This window comes from Thalassophryne amazonica, chromosome 15 (genome assembly GCF_902500255.1).
Source record: "Thalassophryne amazonica chromosome 15, fThaAma1.1, whole genome shotgun sequence".
Classification (NCBI taxonomy): Eukaryota; Metazoa; Chordata; class Actinopteri; order Batrachoidiformes; family Batrachoididae; genus Thalassophryne; species Thalassophryne amazonica.
The window spans coordinates 70954424-70974959 of NC_047117.1; the positions used below are offsets into that span (position 1 = coordinate 70954424).

A 20536-nucleotide genomic window follows, 5' to 3' on the forward strand; every position below is an offset into this window, starting at 1 on the left:
GAAATTATAAATATTAATTAATTGTATGAAGCAATTGTTTCAGTTGAGGATTTAGAGTCAATGAAATTTTTTCTTGGCACAGAAATTGTATAATTAAGTTGAGAATTTTAAATAGTGAGTCAGTTTCCAAAACAATTCACTGCTTTAAAAAATTAACTGAACATATTGCTTCAATAAATTATTCAGGGTTTATTTAGGCTCAACTTACAAAATTCTACAATTTCTCAAGAAAAAAAAATACTGTTTCTAAATGCGCAAAACATAACTTGAAATAATTGCTTCAGAAAATGAATAAAGTATACAAAGTTGACAAAATTCTAAATTATGCATTTGTTTCAGAAAGTGATTCAGTGATTCAAAAATGCTCAAATTAAACTTAACAATGAAAGAAAAAAAAATATTCACTGACCAGAATGCATTGAACCCAGATAAATAAATCAGTGTTTTGAAATGCTGAAAATGATCATTTTAACATTTGCTTCAAATAAAGATTGAGTGTTCCACAGCATTTGAAACATTTAAAGCCCCTCACTGTCTGGACAAGAGACAGACTCGATTAAGGACAGGCTGCTAATCTACTTAAATGGGCCAACGGTGGCCTGAATTGTATCTACAGGGAGGGCCACAGGGAATTAGTGAAATGCAGCAAATCTTTAAAATGCAGCAACAATCGTTGGAAAAATTAAAAATGCTTGGTGATTTAAGAAAGCTTAAGCTACTTAAAAAGAAAATCCAGGTGAGTCTTTAATCAAACCCTCAACCCTCCAGTCTGAGCTAATAGCCAATCAGATATCAGGTCAGCTGATGGGCATCTGTTGCCACCTATGACATCCGGTTTATTTTAGGAAGGCGGGTCATGAAGCTGTCTGGTTTTTTTATAGACCAGAGATTGAAAAAGTAGCCAGTGCCTGTCTCTGGTTTCGGATTGGAGAGGACTCCAGGGAATACAGTTCCAACTTTAAGGATCAAGACGAAAGGACTGAAGAAATCAGCTGATTAAGAATCCATGTAAGGTTTGTTTGTGTTATCTGACTGTGTTATTATGTTGTAGATTTATTATTCGAAATGCAGTTAGCATGAAGTTCAGGATTCAGTAAAGGTTCAAAGACAAAGCTGGTTCCCTATAGGAGGTTTTTCTTCTTTCTGTGGGAAGGTATCGAGAACCAAGTGTCCTCCAGTTTGAGTATTCAGACAATTCAGCATATTTGCAACTTTAAGATCAATGTGAACAAAAAAGAGAATCGGGACATAGTCATGTGTGTGTCTGTGCATGTGTGAGTTTGTTTTCATGTGCTTTAAGCATTTTGAAACTTTTTGAAACTTAATCAAGCAAATGTTTCATTTATTGTACAGAGGATTTTAGAACATTTAATTATTTTCTGAAGCCTTTCATTCGGTGTTGTGAGGATTACGGAACAGGTAATCACTTTTCTGAAGCAGGTGTTTTATTTAGTATTTTGAGGATTTCAGAACAGTGAATCATTTATCTGAAACAAGTGCTTTGTTCTTTTTACAATTCCAATGATCAGGGAAGAGTAAACACAGTGGAAAACAAAATTATTTTATTGCTTTAAAATTGTGAAATTCTGAATACTTTAGTGAAACGTGTTTCATTTAGTGTTCAGAGGATTTTGGAACAGCAAAACATTTTTGGAAATAATTGCTTCAATTGATGGTTTATGCATATTGAATCTTCTATCTAAATTTCTGAAGCAAGGGTTTAATTTTGTGTTCAGATGTGTTTGGTAACAAGTAAGTCATTTTGTCTAAAGTAATTGTTTTGAGATCTTTGGAATAGCGACTCATTTTCTGAAACAATCACTTGTTTCATTTAGTATTTATTAATTACTATGTTTCATTTAATAATTATGGAACAGTAATTATTTTTATCAAAACTGTTTTCTTTTTATTGTTTTAACCCTACAATACCGTACATATAATTTCTGATACATACATTTTTTGGGTCAGGCGTTATAGGGTTAAATATTTTCAAACTATGAAAATTTATCTGAAGCAAATGTTTCATTTAGTGGTCAGTTGATTTTGGAACAGTGACTCATTTTCTAAAGTAGTTGTATCTTTTATCATTACCATGACAAAGTGCATTATTTGGTGAAGCAAAGTATTGTTTGTTTCAAGTATTTCAAAAGATTGAATTATGGTTTTTTTTTTTGTTTTGGTTTTTTTTTGGTGTTTTGAGTGTCTCAGGACAGTCCTTTTTGTTTGTGAAACAGTTGTAATTTGAGTCAAAGTTTGAAAAAAGCTTGGTTTCTGCCATCAATAATGTTTTAAGGGTTTTAACCTGAAATCCACCCCTACAGCTCCGCCTATGACTAAAATGTGTTGCTTTCAAGTGTATCTGACATGAATGATTCATTTCTCCCCTTATTTCAGCACAGATGGATTCACCATCTCCACCCCCTGATGTGACCATAGAGGGATCCTGCCCTGTCCCGGAGGAACCTTCTCTCCCCTCCACTGTACAGTCCTGGATTCCTCCTTCACCCATCTCCAAAGACATCTCTGCTGTGTCCTCTCAGCTCTCCAAACCTCCACCCTCCGAAGAACCCACAAATTTATCATGCTGCTCTCCAGCATCTGCTCAGTCTGACCCTCCTCCTCCTCCATTAGACACATCAAAGGTTTTAGCTCCTGCTGGTTCATCTAAACCTGCATCTCCTTTTAACCGTCTCATCAGCAAAGTTTCACCCTCATTCTCGCTCAGCTCTTCCCCCTCGGCCTCAGACAGCTCAGCCTTTAACCCTCAGACGGAATCCCTTCCTTTTCGCTTCACACTGGCACCCATGACAACTTGCTCCACGTCTGTGTCCTCTCCATCCAAAACACCTTCCAGTGCTCCTACTGACCCCAAGAGGCGCACGTTTGCCTCCATGGCCAAGAAGGTGATAATTCAGGAGAGGTTCAGAAAAGCTGAGGATGCCAACGACGATGAGGATGGTGAGAATGGCTTTCATTCAGCATCGGTATTAAATGACATGTTGTGACTTTTGATGTCCTTAATGTGTGGAGGTGTTAAGACCTCCACTATGCTTTCGAATCTCATTTCAAGTTTGGCTCTGGATACATTTCTGTCTTGCTTAGTATGACCAATAGATACAAATGATTAGAAGAAATACTTGTCAACTTCATCCATATCACTGTTAAACCGAACACTCAATTTTAATACAATAATTAAGTAAATGTAACTCAAAGTTTGAAAAAAGTTATAGTCACTCATTTCCATTAATTAAACTAGCTCAAATATGAATTGTTGTCATAACAACTCAGTTCCTTTAAGTGCATTTAAAGTTTTGGGGCATTTAAGTGTTGGTGATGTATTTACAGTGCATTCCATTCACTCATTTTAATTGAGCTTATGTAACGTAGGCCAGCAGGTGTCGCTGTGCATATGTAGTTAGTAAACCTCACTCCCAACAGCTCAAAAGAATTCTCTGATCACAAGGCCAGAGTTCTGGGTTTTAGCCTTCTGGTTAGACAGTCCGACTTCCATGCCGGAGATCATGAGTTTGCGTCCTGAGGGGAGCGAATGAGCGAAGTCATAACAACACAAAGCAGAATCAACAAGTAAACCACAGAATGCATCAACAAATCTAATCCAAAAAGCAATGCAAATTTTTTTAGGCAGAAATTTACTTGTGACTTGTTTATTGAAAACATGAACTAGATTTACATAAGTTTAATTAACTATAAATTGTTAAGTTACTAAAATGTTAACAATTAAATTTGTGAAAATTATTTAATTTAAGTTTATTTAAGTTGGTTTAAGGCAATCGGTTTCCTCAAATGGTTGGAGTTCCACTAACTCATTGAGTTTTACAGTGTATATGTACAGTGAGGAAAATAAGTATTTGAACACCCTGCGATTTTGCAAATTCTCCCACTTAGAAATCATGGAGGGGTCTGAAATTTTCATCTTAGGTGCATGTCCACTGTGAGAGACATAATCTAAAAAAAAAAATCCGGAAATCACAATGTATGATTTTTTTTTTTAATCATTTATTTGTATGTTACTGCTGCAAATAAGTATTTGAACACCTGCCAATCAGCAAGAATTCTGTCTCACACAGACCTGTTAATTTTTCTTTAAGAAGCCCTCTTATTCTGCACTCTTTACCTGTATTAATCGCACCTGTTTGAACTTGTTACCTGTATAAAAAACACCTGTTCACACACTCAATCAATCACACTCCAACCTGTCCACCATAGCCAAGACCAAAGAGCTGTCTAAGGACACCAGGGACAAAACTGTAGACCTGCACAAGGCTGGGATGCTACAGGACAACAGGCAAGCAGCTTGGTAGAAGACAACAACTGTGATTATTATGATTATTTATTAGAAAGTGGAAGAAACACAAGATGACTGTCAATCTCCCTCAGTCTGGGATTCCATGCAAGATCTCACTTTGTGGGGTAAGGATGATTCTGAGAAAGCTCAGAACTACACAGGAGGACCTGGTCAATGACCTGAAGAAAGCTGGGACCATCTGGATGATCCAGAGGAGGCATGGGAGAAGGTCATGTGGTCAGATGAGATCAGAATAGAGCTTTTTGGCATCAACTCCACTTACCATGTTTAGAGGATGAGAACAACCCCAAGAAAACCATCCCAACCGTGAAGCATGGGGGTGGAAACATCATACTCTGGGGGTGCTCTTCTGCAAAGGGGACAGGACAACTGCACCATATTGAAGGGAGGGTGGATGGGGTCATGTATTGCAAGATTCTGGCAAACAACCTCCTTCCCTCAGTAAGAGCATTGAAGATGGGTCATGGTTGGGTCTTCCAGCATGACAATGACCCCAAACACACAGCCAGGGCAACTAAGGAGGGGCTCCTTAAGAAGCATTTCAATGTCCTGGAGTGGTCTGGCTAGTCTCCAGACCTGAACTCATATATGTGTGTGTGTGTGTGTGTGTGTGTGTGTGTGTATATATATATATATATATATATATATATATATATATATATATATATATATATATATATATATATATATATATATATAATTACTAAGAAATTTCCCTGCCATCTTTTAATTATTTGTTGAGAAAATCAGTACTTGAAAAGAAAAACACAAATTCTGCTTTTTTCTTTTACTTTATATAATTTTCAGCAATATTTCTTCAGTAATTAGAACATTTAAGTAATGCTGCAGTTATAATTTTTCTATTTGTGTATCACATTAGAGGGACTGGAAGCTTTATGAAATAGTCTGTCATCATATAGTAAAAATATAGTATAGTATAGTAAAATATAGTAAATATAGTATATTAAAAATATTCAGTGTTTATGTGAGTGGAGGCCGTCCAGATGTTGAGTCGTCTTCACGTCTCTGTTGACCCACAAACTGAGTTGCCCACTTTTGCACCATTGATACATTTAGAGTGTCATTGCCAAATGTAGCAATTATGTTCAGCGTGAATGTATTTGGAAGGTAAATCCTACTTCTGCAGGTGCCTGATAATACAGCAAACGCAAATCTTTTTGAATTTTGATGAATACTTACTGTAACCAACTTTCTGGACCTTCTACAAAATACCCAATTTGGCCAAATCTGGGGGGACCAAACACTGCACTTAGTTATAGGAGTTGAAATAAAGGCACACTGATCTCTCCAACCTTTCAAGCCCACCCTCATATTTGACTGGGTCAGATAAACACAGTGTGTCACAGACTCTTTTTGTTCTGCAGATGAAGAAACAGAGGAAGATTTGTCGTTGGAGCAGTTGGAGGAGAAGGCTCAAGCAGGCGATTCCAGTGCACAGACCCGGGTGAGCAAAAGCACATCTAGGCCGTCTGGTACTTGGCATTGTTTTCAGTCTGGTGGGGAGTGTCGGGCTATTTTTGGTTACTTGGAAGATGATCCCAGTGCTTTCAACATGACACACATTCATATCATTACAGAGAGTTTATACTAGTGTGCACTGAATGTGTGCACAGATGAATGAAATATTCACATTTTCTTTCCTCCTCACGAAATGTTCAAATGCAAAAGAGGGTGCTGGCACAACACTGTCCTGTTTAAAGGGGTAAAATCCACAGAGGGTGGTTTGTTTGCTTCACATGCTGTGTGATGCCTCTAAATAACCACAGGGGATTTTATGTCAATGACCTGGTCAAATTACATTAAATAACTACCTGATATTGTAAACATGTAACGTAAGTATAATAAAGTGATTTATTCTTTATTCAAACATGTTAAACGTAACAAAAAAAAATTAATAGTCAGTAAAACTGTAAATAACCTTTTTATACATCATATCTAAAAGGAGGAGGAATGAAGTGTGTACTTAGAGTCCTACCTCTTTCTTGAAAAAAAAAACAATTTAAATTAAACAACAAAAATAATTTTGGCTTTCTGCTCCATTTGCGTTTCAATTGAATACAAACTCAAAAAGCTTTTCTGCTTTTCTGTCGTAAATAGATGGCAATGAAATTGGAGCAGTTCTAATTATGGAATTATTTATTTAATTACTGTTTTGGGGGGGGGGGGTGTTGGGGGGTTGTCACTGTCCACTCAATGTTATTAAACTTGACATTTCAGGTATTATAACATGCTGAGTCATAGCTTCAGACTCATGCTGAGTCTGAAGCTATTGTTTTGTTTAATGTTTTAATCATTTTGACACAGTGAATCACTTTTGGGTCTGTTTGGATAATTATGTTTAGAAATAGTAGTGCATCACTTTCAATCAATCAATTTTTTTTTTTATACAGCGCCAAATCACAACAAACAGTTGCCCCAAGGCGCTTTATATTGTAAGGCAAGGCCATACAATAATTATGTAAAACCCCAACGGTCAAAACGACCCCCTGTGAGCAAGCACTTGGCTACAGTGGGAAGGAAAAACTCCCTTTTAACAGGAAGAAACCTCCAGCAGAACCAGGCTCAGGGAGGGGCAGTCTTCTGCTGGGACTGGTTGGGGCTGAGGGAGAGAACCAGGAAAAAGACATGCTGTGGAGGGGAGCAGAGATCGATCACTAATGATTAAATGCAGAGTGGTGCATACAGAGCAAAAAGAGAAAGAAACAGTGCATCATGGGAACCCCCCAGCAGTCTATGTCTATAGCAGCATAACTAAGGGATGGTTCAGGGTCACCTGATCCAGCCCTAACTATAAGCTTTAGCAAAAAGGAAAGTTTTAAGCCTAATCGTAAAAGTAGAGAGGGTGTCCGTCTCCCTGATCTGAATTGGGAGCTGGTTCCACAGGAGAGGAGCCTGAAAGCTGAAGGCTTTCTGAAGCATTTGTTTCATTTACTGTTTCAAGCATTTAGAAACTGAATGTTTCTCTGAAGCAACTGTTTCATTTCATGTTTCAGTCATTTTGACACACTGAATTACTTTGTGATCCATTTGTTTCATCGTGTTTAGAAACAGTGCATCACTTTCTGAAGCAGTTGTTTGTGATTCGTTAATTTGAAAACTGATTATTTTCTGATGTACTTGTTTAATTTTGTGTTTCAGTTATTTTTACATGCTGAATCAATTTTTTTCCTGGTGTTTCCAAAGCAGTTGATTCATTTAATGTTTCAAGCATTTGGAAACTGAATCTTCTAAGCAGGTGTTTCATGTAGCATTTCAAACATCTCAAAACTGATTTTATGAAGCAGTTGCTATATCTGTTTTGCCTTTTCGAAAGAGTCTGTCTTTCTATAGCAACTGATTCAGTTAATGTTTCAGGCATTTTAAAACAGTGAATAATTTTGTCAATCAGTGGGCTTCAAAACCCTTAATTTCTGACATCACTGTTTGAGTCACATTTTAAGATGGATTTAAACTGAAAATCCCCTCCTTAAACTACACCTAGGCTTATATATTTAACTCCACTTTTGAAGGTGTGTGCCTTGGTCCGATTTTGCTGACACCTAACAGATACATTGTGCAGACAGATGGAAATATTAATTTATTTTTGTTTTGGATCTATCAGTGATTAAGGTCACTGGTCAAAGTTAAATTTCCAACCCAGTGCTAATACTATATATGAAAATGGATTCATGGAAATAAGTTCAGTTATTTTTTTGTTAGTGAACTTGTCTGTTTAAAACCCCATGTACCATTTTATCTATGCCTGATATTGTACTTTGAAATGTGGGAGCTGTGCTTTCTGGGGGCTTTTGATTTGATTTAGTTAGAACTGATACATTGCACATGTGCACACGAACAGAAACCGTATTTATTGTTACTGCAGTTTCTGGTTTTTGAAGTGCATTTGTTTGCGCATGCACTGTTGTTTTCTAATTCATGCTCTTAAAGCATGTGTGCACGCATGCAAGGTGGACACAGACAGAAATAAAATCTACTATATCTTCTGGCATGCACTGCAAGCAGAGCTGCTCCAAATGAACACAGATTTCATCCCTAATAAAAAGACATTCAATAATGTTTAATATACTCAAAATCCACTATACAGTAGTGTTCAGAATAATAGTAGTGCTATGTGACTAAAAAGATTAATCCAGGTTTTGAGTATATTTCTTATTGTTACATGGGAAACAAGGCACCAGTAGATTCAGTAGATTCTCACAAATCCAACAAGACCAAGCATTCATGATATGCACACTCTTAAGGCTATGAAATTGGGCTATTAGTAAAAAAAAAGTAGAAAAGGGGGTGTTCATAATAATAGTAGCATCTGCTGTTGATGCTACAAACTCAAATCTATTATGTTCAAAGTGCTTTTTTAGCAATCCTGTGAATCACTAAACTCGTATTTAGTTGTATAACCACAGTTCTTCATGATTTCTTAACATCTGCGAGGCATTAATTTTGTTGGTTTGGAACCAAGATTTTGCTCATTTACTAGTGTGCTTGGGGTCACTGTCTTGTTGAAACACCCATTTCAAGGGCATGTCCTCTTCATCATAAGGCAACTGTTATGTGTCGGACGCAGCCCGGAGAACCGACCAGCGTTTGAAGGACCCAGTATAAAATAAGCAGAGCACGGTACAAAGGATAACAGAGTTTAATAAACATAACAGTGATGTGATAAATATAAAAGTGCGCGGTCTGGCGTGGTGGATTGCGGTGCGCTCCCAGCAGCGCTAACGGTCCGGAGCCAGAACCAGTTCGGACCCCAGGACCCCGCCGACACCCCCCAGGTGGCCGCGACAAACCGAGTCTGTGAAAGAAGAAATCATCATGTGAGTCCACACTCTACACACAGAGGGACCGCTCAAAGGTGTACAAACAGCAAACACTTCCTGTCTTAATTACTAATCAGCTTCCCACCCTGCAGGCATAGAACACCCTGTTCACAAAACTCCACTGCAGTGGAAGCTGATTAAACGACTACATACAGCTCAATATAATAAGGTGTGAGGGACACCACATTTACTGACTGTATAAATGTTAGTCACAAAATCTAACGTACCTCAGGAAGTGTGCTGACGAGCGTGAGACCTCACACCCTCCTCTTTCACAGACCATGCATCAAACCTGGACGTTCTCTGCATCCACTGATGATGAGATGGCTCTCGAGACGACGATCTCACCCGTCTGGTCACAAGGTCGGGTCTCTGGCAAACACACACTGTGCACTCCAGACTTAAATGCCACCATGTTCCAATCTGTGTAGATGCACCACAGCTGTGAGTCCTGATGAGCTGCACGTGATCAGTCTCAGGTGATCAGGGTGAGGTCCTGATAAACTCAGCTACACAGCCACTCAGTTCCAAATGCGCACCACCTGGAAGGAAAACCAAAAGACAGAAACAAAAGACACACAAAAGCCAGCCAGCAACGCCAGCCACAACAGCAACATGACCTCTTCAAGTATTTTGACATATCCAAACTGATCCATGATACCTGGTATGCGATATATAGGCCCAACACCATAGTAGGAGAAACATACCCATATCATGATGCTTGCACCACCATGCTTCACTGTCTTCACTGTGAACTGTGGCTTGAATTCAGAGTTTGGGGGTCGTCTCACAAACTGTCTGCAGCCCTTGGACCCAAAAAGAACAATTTTACTCTCATCAGTCCACAAAATATTCCTCCATTTCTCTTTAGGCCGCTTGATGTGTTCTTTAGCAAATTGTAACCTCTTCTGCACGTCTTTTATTTAACAGAGGGACTTTGCGGGGGATTCTTGCAAATAAATTAGCTTCACACAGGCGTCTTCTAACTGTCACAGCACTTACAGGTAACTCCAGACTGTCTTTGATCATCCTGGAGCTGATCAATGGGTGAGCCTTTGCCATTCTGGTTATTCTTCTATTCATTTTGATGGTTATTTTCCATTTTCTTCCACGCGTCTCTGTTTTTTTTTTTTGTTTTTTTTCCATTTTAAAGCATTGGAGATCATTGTAGATGAACAACCTATAATTTTTTGCACCTGTGTGTAAGTTTTCCCTTCTCCAATCAACTTTTTAATCAAACTACGCTGTTCTTCTAAACAATGTCTTGAATGTCCCATTTTCCTCAAGCTTTCAAAGAGAAAAGCATGTTCAACAGGTGCTGGCTTCATCCTTAAATAGGGGACACCTGATTCACACCTGTTTGTTCCATAAAATTGATGAACTCACTGACTGAATGCCACACTACTATTATTGTGAACACCCCCTTTTCTACTTTTTTTTTTACTAATAGCCCAATTTCATAGCCTTAAGAGTGTGCATATCATGAATGCTTGGTCTTGTTGGATTTGTGAGAATCTACTGAATCTACTGGTACCTTGTTTCCCATGTAACAATAAGAAATATAAAACCTGGATTAATCTTTTTAGTCACATAGCACTACTATTATTCTGAACACTACTGTATGTATAAAATGGACAAAATCTGTTATTCAGGGTGACTCCTCAAAAAACCCAGAACCCATAAAAATTGTAATAAATCCTACAAATTTCAAGAAAATTGCTGGACATAAACTTCAGACTGTGTACGATCATTCCCCAAAGTTTTAGTTATCTTGGTCGCTTTGTATAAAAGTCATGTTCTTACAAAATTATGCTCCAAATGGTATGATATGTTGACAAAATAGGCCTCCAGGAAAAATGTCTTTTCCTTGGTTGACCAAGACCTGTTGGGGAAGTCGATTGGTAGGATTTATTAGAAATTTTATGGGTTCTGGGTTTTTTGGGGAGCCAGGGGAATTGGGGGGGGGGGGGGTCACCCTGTATGTATAAAATGGACAAAATCCGTTTATGTTTAAAATGGACAAAAACTGTTATATGTATGTAGCAGGTTAGTTACAGTCAGGAGGAGCCGAACGATCTATGGAACTCTCCAGCACCAATTAGGCTCACATATTTTCTTGATTAAACTCCTGACCTTGAATTGGGGCCTGCCTCATTTAATAAAATTTTGTCTGACAAAAATAAATGCCTGCCTTAAATAAGCACCGGACATTATGTGCATTAAAAGTATTATATTTCGTCGAGTCACTCTTTTCAGACTGGTGTGTTGTCCTGGGTGTACCCAACCTCGCGCTCTATGACTGCTGAGATAGACTCCAGCCCCCCGTGACCCTTAATTGGACTAAGCGGTTGAAGATGAGTATGAGTGTGTGTGTGTGTGTGTGTGTGTGTGTGTGTGTGTGTGTGTGTGTGTGTGTGTGTGTGTGTGTGTGTGTGTGTGTGTGTGTGTCGCTCTTTTTTCTATGTCCATTGTGGAGTGGTACTTTAAAATCCTAAAGCCTGATTTATGCTTCTTCTTCTTTTTCTTTTGGCTGCTACCATTAGTGGTCGCCAAAGTAGATCAATGGTTTCCATCTCACCCTGTCCTCTGTATCTTCCTCTGTCACACCAACCACCTGCATGTCCTCCCTCATCACATCCATAAACCTCTTCTTTGGCCTCCCTCGTCTCCTCCTGCCTGGTGGCTCCATCCTCAGCATCCTTCTCCCTATATACCCTGAGTCCCTCCTCTACAAATGTCTCACCTCTCTGACTTTGTCTCCAAACCGTCCCACCTGAGCTGTCCCTCTGATATGTTCTTTCCTAATCCTGTCCATCCTCGTCAATCCCAAAGAGAATCTCAACATCTTCAGCTCTGCCTCCTGTCTTTTTGTTAGTACCACCGTCTCTAAGCCGTGCAACATAGTTGGTCTCATGACTGACTTGTAAACTTTTACCTTCACTCTTGCTGATATTCTTCGGTCACAAATCACTCCTGCCACCTTTCTCCACCCACTCCACCCTGCCTGCACTCTCTTCTTCACCTCTGTACCACACTCTCCATTACTTTGAACAATTGACCCCAAGTATTTAACTCATCTACTTTCACCACTTCTACTCCTTGTAACCACACTATTCCACTGGGCTCCCTCTCATTCACACACATGTGCTCAGTCTCGCTCCTACTGACTTTCATTCCCCTGCTCTCTAAAGCATATCTCCACCTCACCAGACTAGACTCAACTTGCTCTCTACTCTCACTACAGATTACAATGTCATCTGCAAACATCATAGTTCATGAAGACTTCTGTCTGATCTCATCCGTCAACCTGTCCATCACCATTGCAAAAAAGAAAGGACTCAGAACTGATCCTTGGTGTAATCCCACCTCCACCTTGAATGAGTCTGTCATTCCTACTGCGCATCTAACTGCTGGCACACTATTCTTGTACATGTCCTGCACTACTCTTATATACTTCTCTGCCACTGCAGACATCCTCATACAATACCACAGCTCTTCTCTTGGCACCCTGTTTTAAGCTTTCTCTAAATCCACAAACACACAATGTAACTCTTTCTGGCCTTCTCTGTACTTCTCCAACAGTATTCTCAGAGCAAACATTGCATAGTAGTGCTCTTTCTCGGCATGAAACCATATTGCTACTCACAGACCTAGACCTCTTTTCTAAGCCTTGCTTCTACTACTCTTTCCCATAACTTCATGCTGTGGCTGATCAACTTTATGCCTCTGTAGTTACTGCAGCTCTGTATATCACCCTTGTTCTTAAAAATAGGAACCAGCACACTTTGCCTCCATTCCACAGGCATCCTTTCACTTTCCAAAATTTTGTTAAACAATCTGGTTAGAATTTCCACTGCCATCTCTCCTAGACATTTCCATGCCTCCACTGGAATGTCATCTGGATCATCTGCCTTTCCACTCTTCATCCTCTTCATAGCTACCCTTACTTCTTACTTACTAATCTCTTGCACTTTCTGACTTACTCTCACCACATCATCCAGCCTTTTCTCGCTCTCATTTTCTTCATTCATCAGCTCCTCGAAGTATTCCCTCCACCTTCTCAAAACACAATCCTTGTTTGTCAACACATTGCCATGTGCATCTTTTACCACCCTAACCTGTTGCATATCCTTTCCAGCTCTTTCCCTTTGTCTGGCCAATCTGTACAAGTCCTTTTCTCCTTCCTTACTATTCAGCTTCTTGTAGAGCTTGCAATGTGCCTTTTCCTTAGCTTTTGCCACTTCTCTTTTTGCCTTACGCCGCATCTCTTTTTGTCTACTTTCTTCATCTCTTTGACTATCCCAAAGCTATTTCACTAACCTCTTTCTCCTTATGCTTTCCTGAACCTCTTTGTTCCACCACCAAGTCTCCTTGTCTTCCTTCCACTGTCCAGATGTCACACCCAGTACTGTCCTAGCTGTCTCTCTCACCACATCTGCAGTACTTTTCCAGTTGTCCAAAATTGCTTCCCCTCCATCCAGTGCTTCTCTCACCTGCTCACTAAATTTCATACAAGAGTCTTCCTCCTTCAGCTTCCAACATCTGATCCTTTGTTGAGCTCTCACTCTCTTCTACTTCTCTCTAAAGTCATCGTACAAACCACCATCCTTTGTTGTCTAACGACACGCTCTCCTGCCACCACCTTACAGTCACTGATTTCTTACAGCTGCGTAACTCTGTGGTCATGTAATAACGTTGATGTGCGTGTGACCCTTTTAAAGTTCTCTGTCACGTTGGTGGGCACCTTATTGCAATTTACCATAGGAACAGTGGCTTTTTCTGAATCAATTTGTCCCTTACTGAGCTCCACTTCTTTCCACAATCATCAGCCTCCAAACCTACAGTACATGCAATTTCCCTCCATGAATTACAGGTCATTTGAACATCTTTTTCTGGCTTCGTGTTGTAAAGTTTGTCATATTTGCAGACTTTTCTGCCAGACATATTTCATCCATGATTGAAATGTAATTGGCGTGCACACTGCAACAAAAAAAAAAAAAAAATTGAAATATGACTCGAAAGGAAGGAGTGAAAGTAACCAATCACAGCCCTTACGGTCTCCATCATTTAGCAGGTGCGTTTCAGGCTCTGGGGGCTGGTTCTCAGCCATGCAGAGGGCTCTGATCTAAAGCGGTTGTCTTTGGTTCGGAACACCCAAGGAAATCTGTGAAATGTAACACCACATTACAGTGCAGGCAACAAGCAGCATTTTGTTAATAATCGCTGGCCTTTAATAAAAGCCTGCCTCATTTAGGTGCTGGGATAGAGCGCGGTTTGAAAAAAATAAACGCCCAGGCTTTTAATCAAGGTAATACGGTGCCCACTTCCGTCAAATCAACTAGTGTCAGTGCTGAACTTCATTTCATACCTCTGTTACTGGGCACGTCCAGACTGCTCTGTCCAGTACATGTGAGGGTTTTTTTAATGAAAATATATTACGATGGGGCGGGATATTTTGCCCGATGTGAGTGAAAATCTTTACACAAAATCCGGTATATGGATGATTCTTAGACTACGGCACTTATGTCCTTTGATCATATTGTATGAAAAAGAGAAAAAAGGGGAAATTTCACACTTTTATAGTTATCTTTACAATGAAAGTGTTTTAAGAAATTTGTTCTAGTAGTCTATGATGACTTTTTCACCTTTTTTCAGCATCATTATATGCAAATATTGCCATTTTGTGCTTGTCCCACACCCAGACTTTTGATCTTCAATGATAAAAATGAATGGTAAAGAAATGTTTTTTCTAATGTTTTAAAATATCTCTGAATAAAATATCAGTAAAATAATCAAAACATAATTGGGGTATTCAATGTCATACAACTGTTGTGATTTTTTTAAACAAAATGTAGTTGTCCCACACTATTGCCGTAATTTCCACCACAACACTGTAATGTCCCTTTAAACAGTTTGTATGAAAGATTGTTTGGGTAGTTTCTATGGAGATAAACAGTGACATCAGAGTACATGTATATAGCGCCAAATCACAACAAACAGTTGCCTCAAGGCGCTTTATATTGTAAGGCAATGGTGTGGTGGAAATTACATTTACAAGGCCAATAGTGCCCGTAGTTAAAGAATCACCCATATATTGTGTTTATCACATGAAAAACCATACAGTAACATTGGGACTTCTGCTTTTGTCTGGTGAGTGCGAGTGTCTGGTTTATGCAATGACAGGTTTTTTTTTATTTCAGGAGAAATTAACAAAAATATAGAAAGAAATGTCATATTTTCACATTTCCTTTGTCCAGATTTGCACCTAAATGGAATGGGTATTTTCTTGGACAGTGTACCACCAAATTTGACAAAATTTAGAGTAATCCTGGTGACATACATCTACGTAATTATTATGCTGCATAGTCTTCAAATGTCTTTGAGGTTCTTGGAGGCAGAGAATTCACCAATGCTGAACCATCAATGATTATGGTGTCTGCCACTGGTTCTATGTCTGGGGTTGTAACATAGTTCTGAAGAATGGTAGCAGAATGGTGCGGCTACCTAACTATATCTAACTAATATACTAGCTATATATTTGGGGCTCATTAGATAGCATTTGGGACACTAAATTACAATTACACTACAGCTACTGTGGTGAGCAATTAATTATTAGTTAGCTGGCACTGAACCCCATGCTGAGTCTCACAGCAGTGATGTCACCAGTGTGCCCTGGTTGTGCCTTGACATCCACTCTGTTATTTTGGTTATCTGATTGCATCCGTTGTTCAGTCAGACAGACTCCATCAGAAAGACTCTCTGTGTTGCCCTCACCTAGGTTAGCCTGTGAGCCAGTATGTGGTGGTGTGGTTGTTTCTGTGCACAAAGAACTTCTTGGAAGCATAGGTTAGAATTGGGTAGGAATTCATACAGGGGATGTGGCTGACTTCTAAAGCAAAAGTACTACATCTACAACTATACCCATACACCCCAAAAATAAAGCAGATCCATGCATGTATGTTAGAGATTTCCATCAGCAAATTCATTTGATAACATGAGATCAAGCAGAAGGAAACTTCTGAGTGAGTAATTTGACCATTTTTTTTCCTCAAAAGCCCAAAAAACCCTTACCAAAAAGTAGTACATGCAAGTATGTTTCAAGTATACTTCCAGTTTACTTTTATATACTTATCAGTAATATTTTTTGGTAAGGGAACCACATTAAAAACAGCTCTTTTTAAGGCGCCCTGTGTAGTTGCATAGTTTGCTCCTGAGGGGCTGACAGCTAGCAGACTGAAGCCACATGTGTCTGAATGACCGCCGTGTCCTTCACTTGTGTGTTTCAGCTGGGTCAGCACCTCCTGTTTCTGGCTGAAGAGCAAGACACTGAGCTGAATAATCATCTGGCAGTGAGCTGGTTGATTAAAGCTGCAAAACAAGGAAGAAAAAGTGCAGCCAAGTTGTTACAGCAATGCTGGGCCCAGAAAAAAGGTGAACGTTGTGCATATGGCGCCTATGTATTTGAGAGTGTTGCTCCTTAACTCCTCCTTGTTTTCCTTAAAGGAATCACCCCAGAGAATGAGGCAGTTGTGCACAAGTTGTCCACGGAGAACAACTTTGAGCGAGCGGTACGTAAGGCCGCCATGATGATGTACTGGAAGCTCAACCCAGAGCGGAAGACAAAGGTGGCTGTGGCTGAGATGCTGGAAAATGTCAGCCAGGTTGACACCGCACGGGGTGGGACATACACATACATACCATCACAGATGACATCAACATTGCATGATGTGCATTGTCCCTAATGTACTGTGGACTGCTTGAAATATTGTAGCTGTTAAATCTGTCGTGTGCTGTATTCCCTCTGTGGAGTCTCTCAGTGTTTGTAGCTGTCAGGTTGAAGAATTTCACATTGCATGCAGATATTCAGAGGAATACTACTAGCTCACTGTTGCCGTGATCATTGCTCACCACTAGGTGGCAGTGCAAGACAGAGCCCTGGAACCATGTCTGCCAAGACCCATAAAGTGTTGGAAAGCATGGTCACCAATGAGGGTAAGTGTCCAGAGAGAGAAAGAGAGAGAGATGCAGACATCACACTATAATTGAGAGAAACACTTTCTTTGTGTATTTGTCCACTGAGCCAGTGTGCAACTGGTTTAAGGGTTTTTTTTCTCCAAAGGTCAAGGTCAAAAGTCAACATTTTGGTATATCTGTGGTTTGTTCTCTTACTCTTCACAGGTCTTTTGGTCCATTTCCACCAAACTTGATATGTAGATGACAGCTAACCACAAAATTGCCCTTTTAAAGAGTTTGTTTTGGCAAAGGTGAAGGTCATTGGGACAAAGGTCAAAATTCTGTTTTATTTTTATGTGTTTGGGTGTTTGTTGGTGCAGGGGTGGTTGCACCGCAGTTTGGGTGCTTGTTTGCAGTGCAGAAGGTTCCCGGTTTGAGACCACCCGTGCCCATTCTCCATATAATGTGGAGTTGCATCAGGAAGGTCACCTGGTGTAGAACTTGTGGCAGATCCACCTGAAATCTGCTGTGGAAACCATAAGGGAGAAGCTGGATTGACTTACTTTTTTGTTTGTATGTTTTTAGTCTGATGTCCATGAAAAGTGGCAAACATATGAAAATGAGTTCTGGAATTGTACAGGTGAGGTCAAATTTGTCAAAGGTCAACAACTGGGGAAAAGATCATGTCTGCCAGGTGCATTTGTTGATTTCAACCAAATCTGGTATGTCAGTGAAGACTGACCCTGAAATTTTCCCTAAAGAATTAATTTTTGCTAAAGGTCAAGGATTTAATTTTCAACCTGATTTGGACCAAATGTGGAACAAACTTATTAGGAGATTCTAGGTCAGCCAGAGGTCATGTGTGTGAAGGTCCATGTAATTAGGGTCAAATGTCAGTTTACTGTAGTCCTTACTTTCTTCATGTCCATGGGGACTGTTGCCTAGTGGGGAGACAAAGTGAGTTTGTGTGATTAAGTGCTTTGTGTCCTCTCAGCCACACAGCTGGATGTCGATGACTTTGTTGAGATGACGAAAAAGTATGCGCAAGGTATCGTCCCTACTTCAGCTTCGAATGAAAGCCAGAACACACTTGGGAGTCCTACACCTCGTGAAGATGTGATGGTAAAATGTGCAGATAGCTTCATACTGTACCAACACATGCTATATCCTTTTCTTAAAGTCACAAATTCTGGCTTGTGTTGTGTGTTTGTGTTCCTCTCTTTTGAAGCAAAAGGCTGATCTGGTCCCTTCAGGAGGCAGAAAAGCCCGTCAAAGTTGTTGGGGCTTTGGGGGAAGCGGGATGATGCTTGGTACGAAGCGCAATGGGGCCATAAAAAGGGCCATGGACATGAAGTCACGTCTAATGGTATTTCAGTCGTGTCTATTATTGAATGTTACACTATCAATGGCAGCTTTGCTAAAAACTATATTCCACATATGGCAGAAAACTCAAGATCTAGACAAATATCCAGAGCCAGGAAATTTTTAAACTGAGTGAGATGATGTCTAGCATCCCCTCCAGCATCAGTTCTTAGTTGTTCTTTCTTAAATCGATCACTTTTACAGCAAGCTAATGTAGATCACCAAATGTCTTAATAAAATATGTTAAGGTTTTTAGCCCAAAATACCCACAGATACTCAAGAAAACAATAGGCGAGGAAGTGTCCCCCTCTGAGAATGAATAACTAAGCACTATGACTTTGAGATTTTGACATGCAGAATCCAAATGTGATTGTTGGGGCTCATGAATTCCTGCAATTAATAAGAAAAAATATATGTAAATAATGAAACAACCAGGCAGAAATCACCCCACAATGCATTGAGCTACAAACAGAATAAATGGTGTATTACCCTTATCAGCCAATGAAAAATACTCAGGTTGCACACAGTTTTTAATTCTCAGAGGTTCTCATTTTGAGCAAGTTAACAGGGTGTTTCCTCACCTACACCGCTTATTCAGGTCTCCAAGCCGTAACGTGTCATTATTCTGTGCATGTTGTTTAAAAGCTACAGGTTTTAGGATTGAGCATCATCTAAATTTTTGCCTTTTGAAGTAGTGTATGGAAATGAAGGTGCAAGATGGTGGCGGCCACCATGAGGGGGCCCACTCCATGTAGATCTGGAGGGCTTATTCTCAACTTATGAAAACACATAGATTTGTTGTCGCAAGCTAATAAACAGATGGTTATAAATGCTGTATTCCATTTGTGCTCATAAGTGCCTCTAAATCTTACACACTGTAGCTTTAAAGGACAGGACCTGCTGCATGCCATGCCCCCTCTGGAGAGACACGTACATCAGAAAAGCTTGGCGGTTTTAGATTTTGCTTGTGGGACGTAAAGAGCAGTGTGCAGCTTTAAGGACGTTGAATAGCCCCAGTGATACCTGACTGTAAAAAAGATTAAAAAACACAGTTTTGCAAAGTATGATTATCCTGTTTTCATTTTAGATGCTGCAGTATCCGCTCCATGCCTTTGTGGAGATGAAGGAGCGTCTCGTGGACTGGGCGTCCCGGGCTGGCGTCCAGTGGCTGAGCACCATCATCCCCACCCAACACGTCAACGCACTCATTTTCTTCTTCATCATCAGCAACCTGACAGTTGACTTGTTTGCTTTTGTTATCCCGCTGCTTGTGTTCTATCTTTCCTTTATTTCCATGATCATCTGCACTCTGCGTGTTTTAAAGAGCAGTAAGGTGAGTCAGAGGTTTTTTTTATGTAATTGTAAAAATAATAATTCCAGCACACCATCACTGTGTATTTTCTGAACAGACTAAGACACTGCAAGGAGGGAATTTTGTGAAACTGTCAGAAATAATAACATTCAAAATGTGCCAGGTTCCGACCCCGGGGTGAGGTTGGTTCTTTTATTTCCCCTTTCCACAGCTCAATTTTCTAGTTATTAATTTCATTCTGAGTTCATCATTTATTTTCTGTTCTATATTCTGTAGTCTCTGGTTTAGTTTTCTGTTTATTTTTGGATTTTCTGTTTTTCATATTTTAGTCATGTGGTTTATTCATTCATTGTTTCTGTCCAGTTATGGTTGTTTCCATTGTGTTAGCTATTCTGGTTTGTCTCATGATTCTTGTAATGTAGTCTTTAGTTGTTTCAGTCCTCTTGTGTTCTTCACGTAGCTTATATGGTTGTCTTGTGTTTTGTTTTCTGTTTTACAGTTCAGACGGTAATTTATAGGTTCTTTGCTATGCTTATTATCTTCTTGACTTTAGCCATGTGTTTAGTTTGTTCCTTTATTGTCAATGATTTTGGTCACCGATTGCATTTCCTTCACGTACACTCTTGCACCTGTCTGTTTCTTCTTTGTTCCCCCCATGTGTTCACTTACACTCTTGCACGTGCTTGTTTCATCTTTGTCTCTGTTTTCTCCTTAGGTTCACTTACTCTCTTGCTCTTGTCTGTT

At 39.7% G+C, this 20536-nt stretch overlaps 1 protein-coding gene across 1 annotated transcript in view; it reads left to right on the plus strand.

Annotated features, from left to right (window-relative positions):
- The first annotated feature begins 921 nt into the window (after nt 1–921).
- Nucleotides 922–20536, plus strand: part of wfs1a (Wolfram syndrome 1a (wolframin)) — a 28154-nt gene continuing 8539 nt past the window's right edge. Inside the window, 9 exon segments of the mRNA XM_034189115.1 lie at nt 922–1008; nt 2395–2958; nt 5713–5792; nt 16452–16596; nt 16669–16842; nt 17080–17157; nt 18113–18240; nt 18347–18484; nt 19568–19813. Of these exon segments, the coding sequence (XP_034045006.1) occupies nt 2400–2958; nt 5713–5792; nt 16452–16596; nt 16669–16842; nt 17080–17157; nt 18113–18240; nt 18347–18484; nt 19568–19813 (1548 nt within the window). The 5' untranslated portion in view covers nt 922–1008; nt 2395–2399.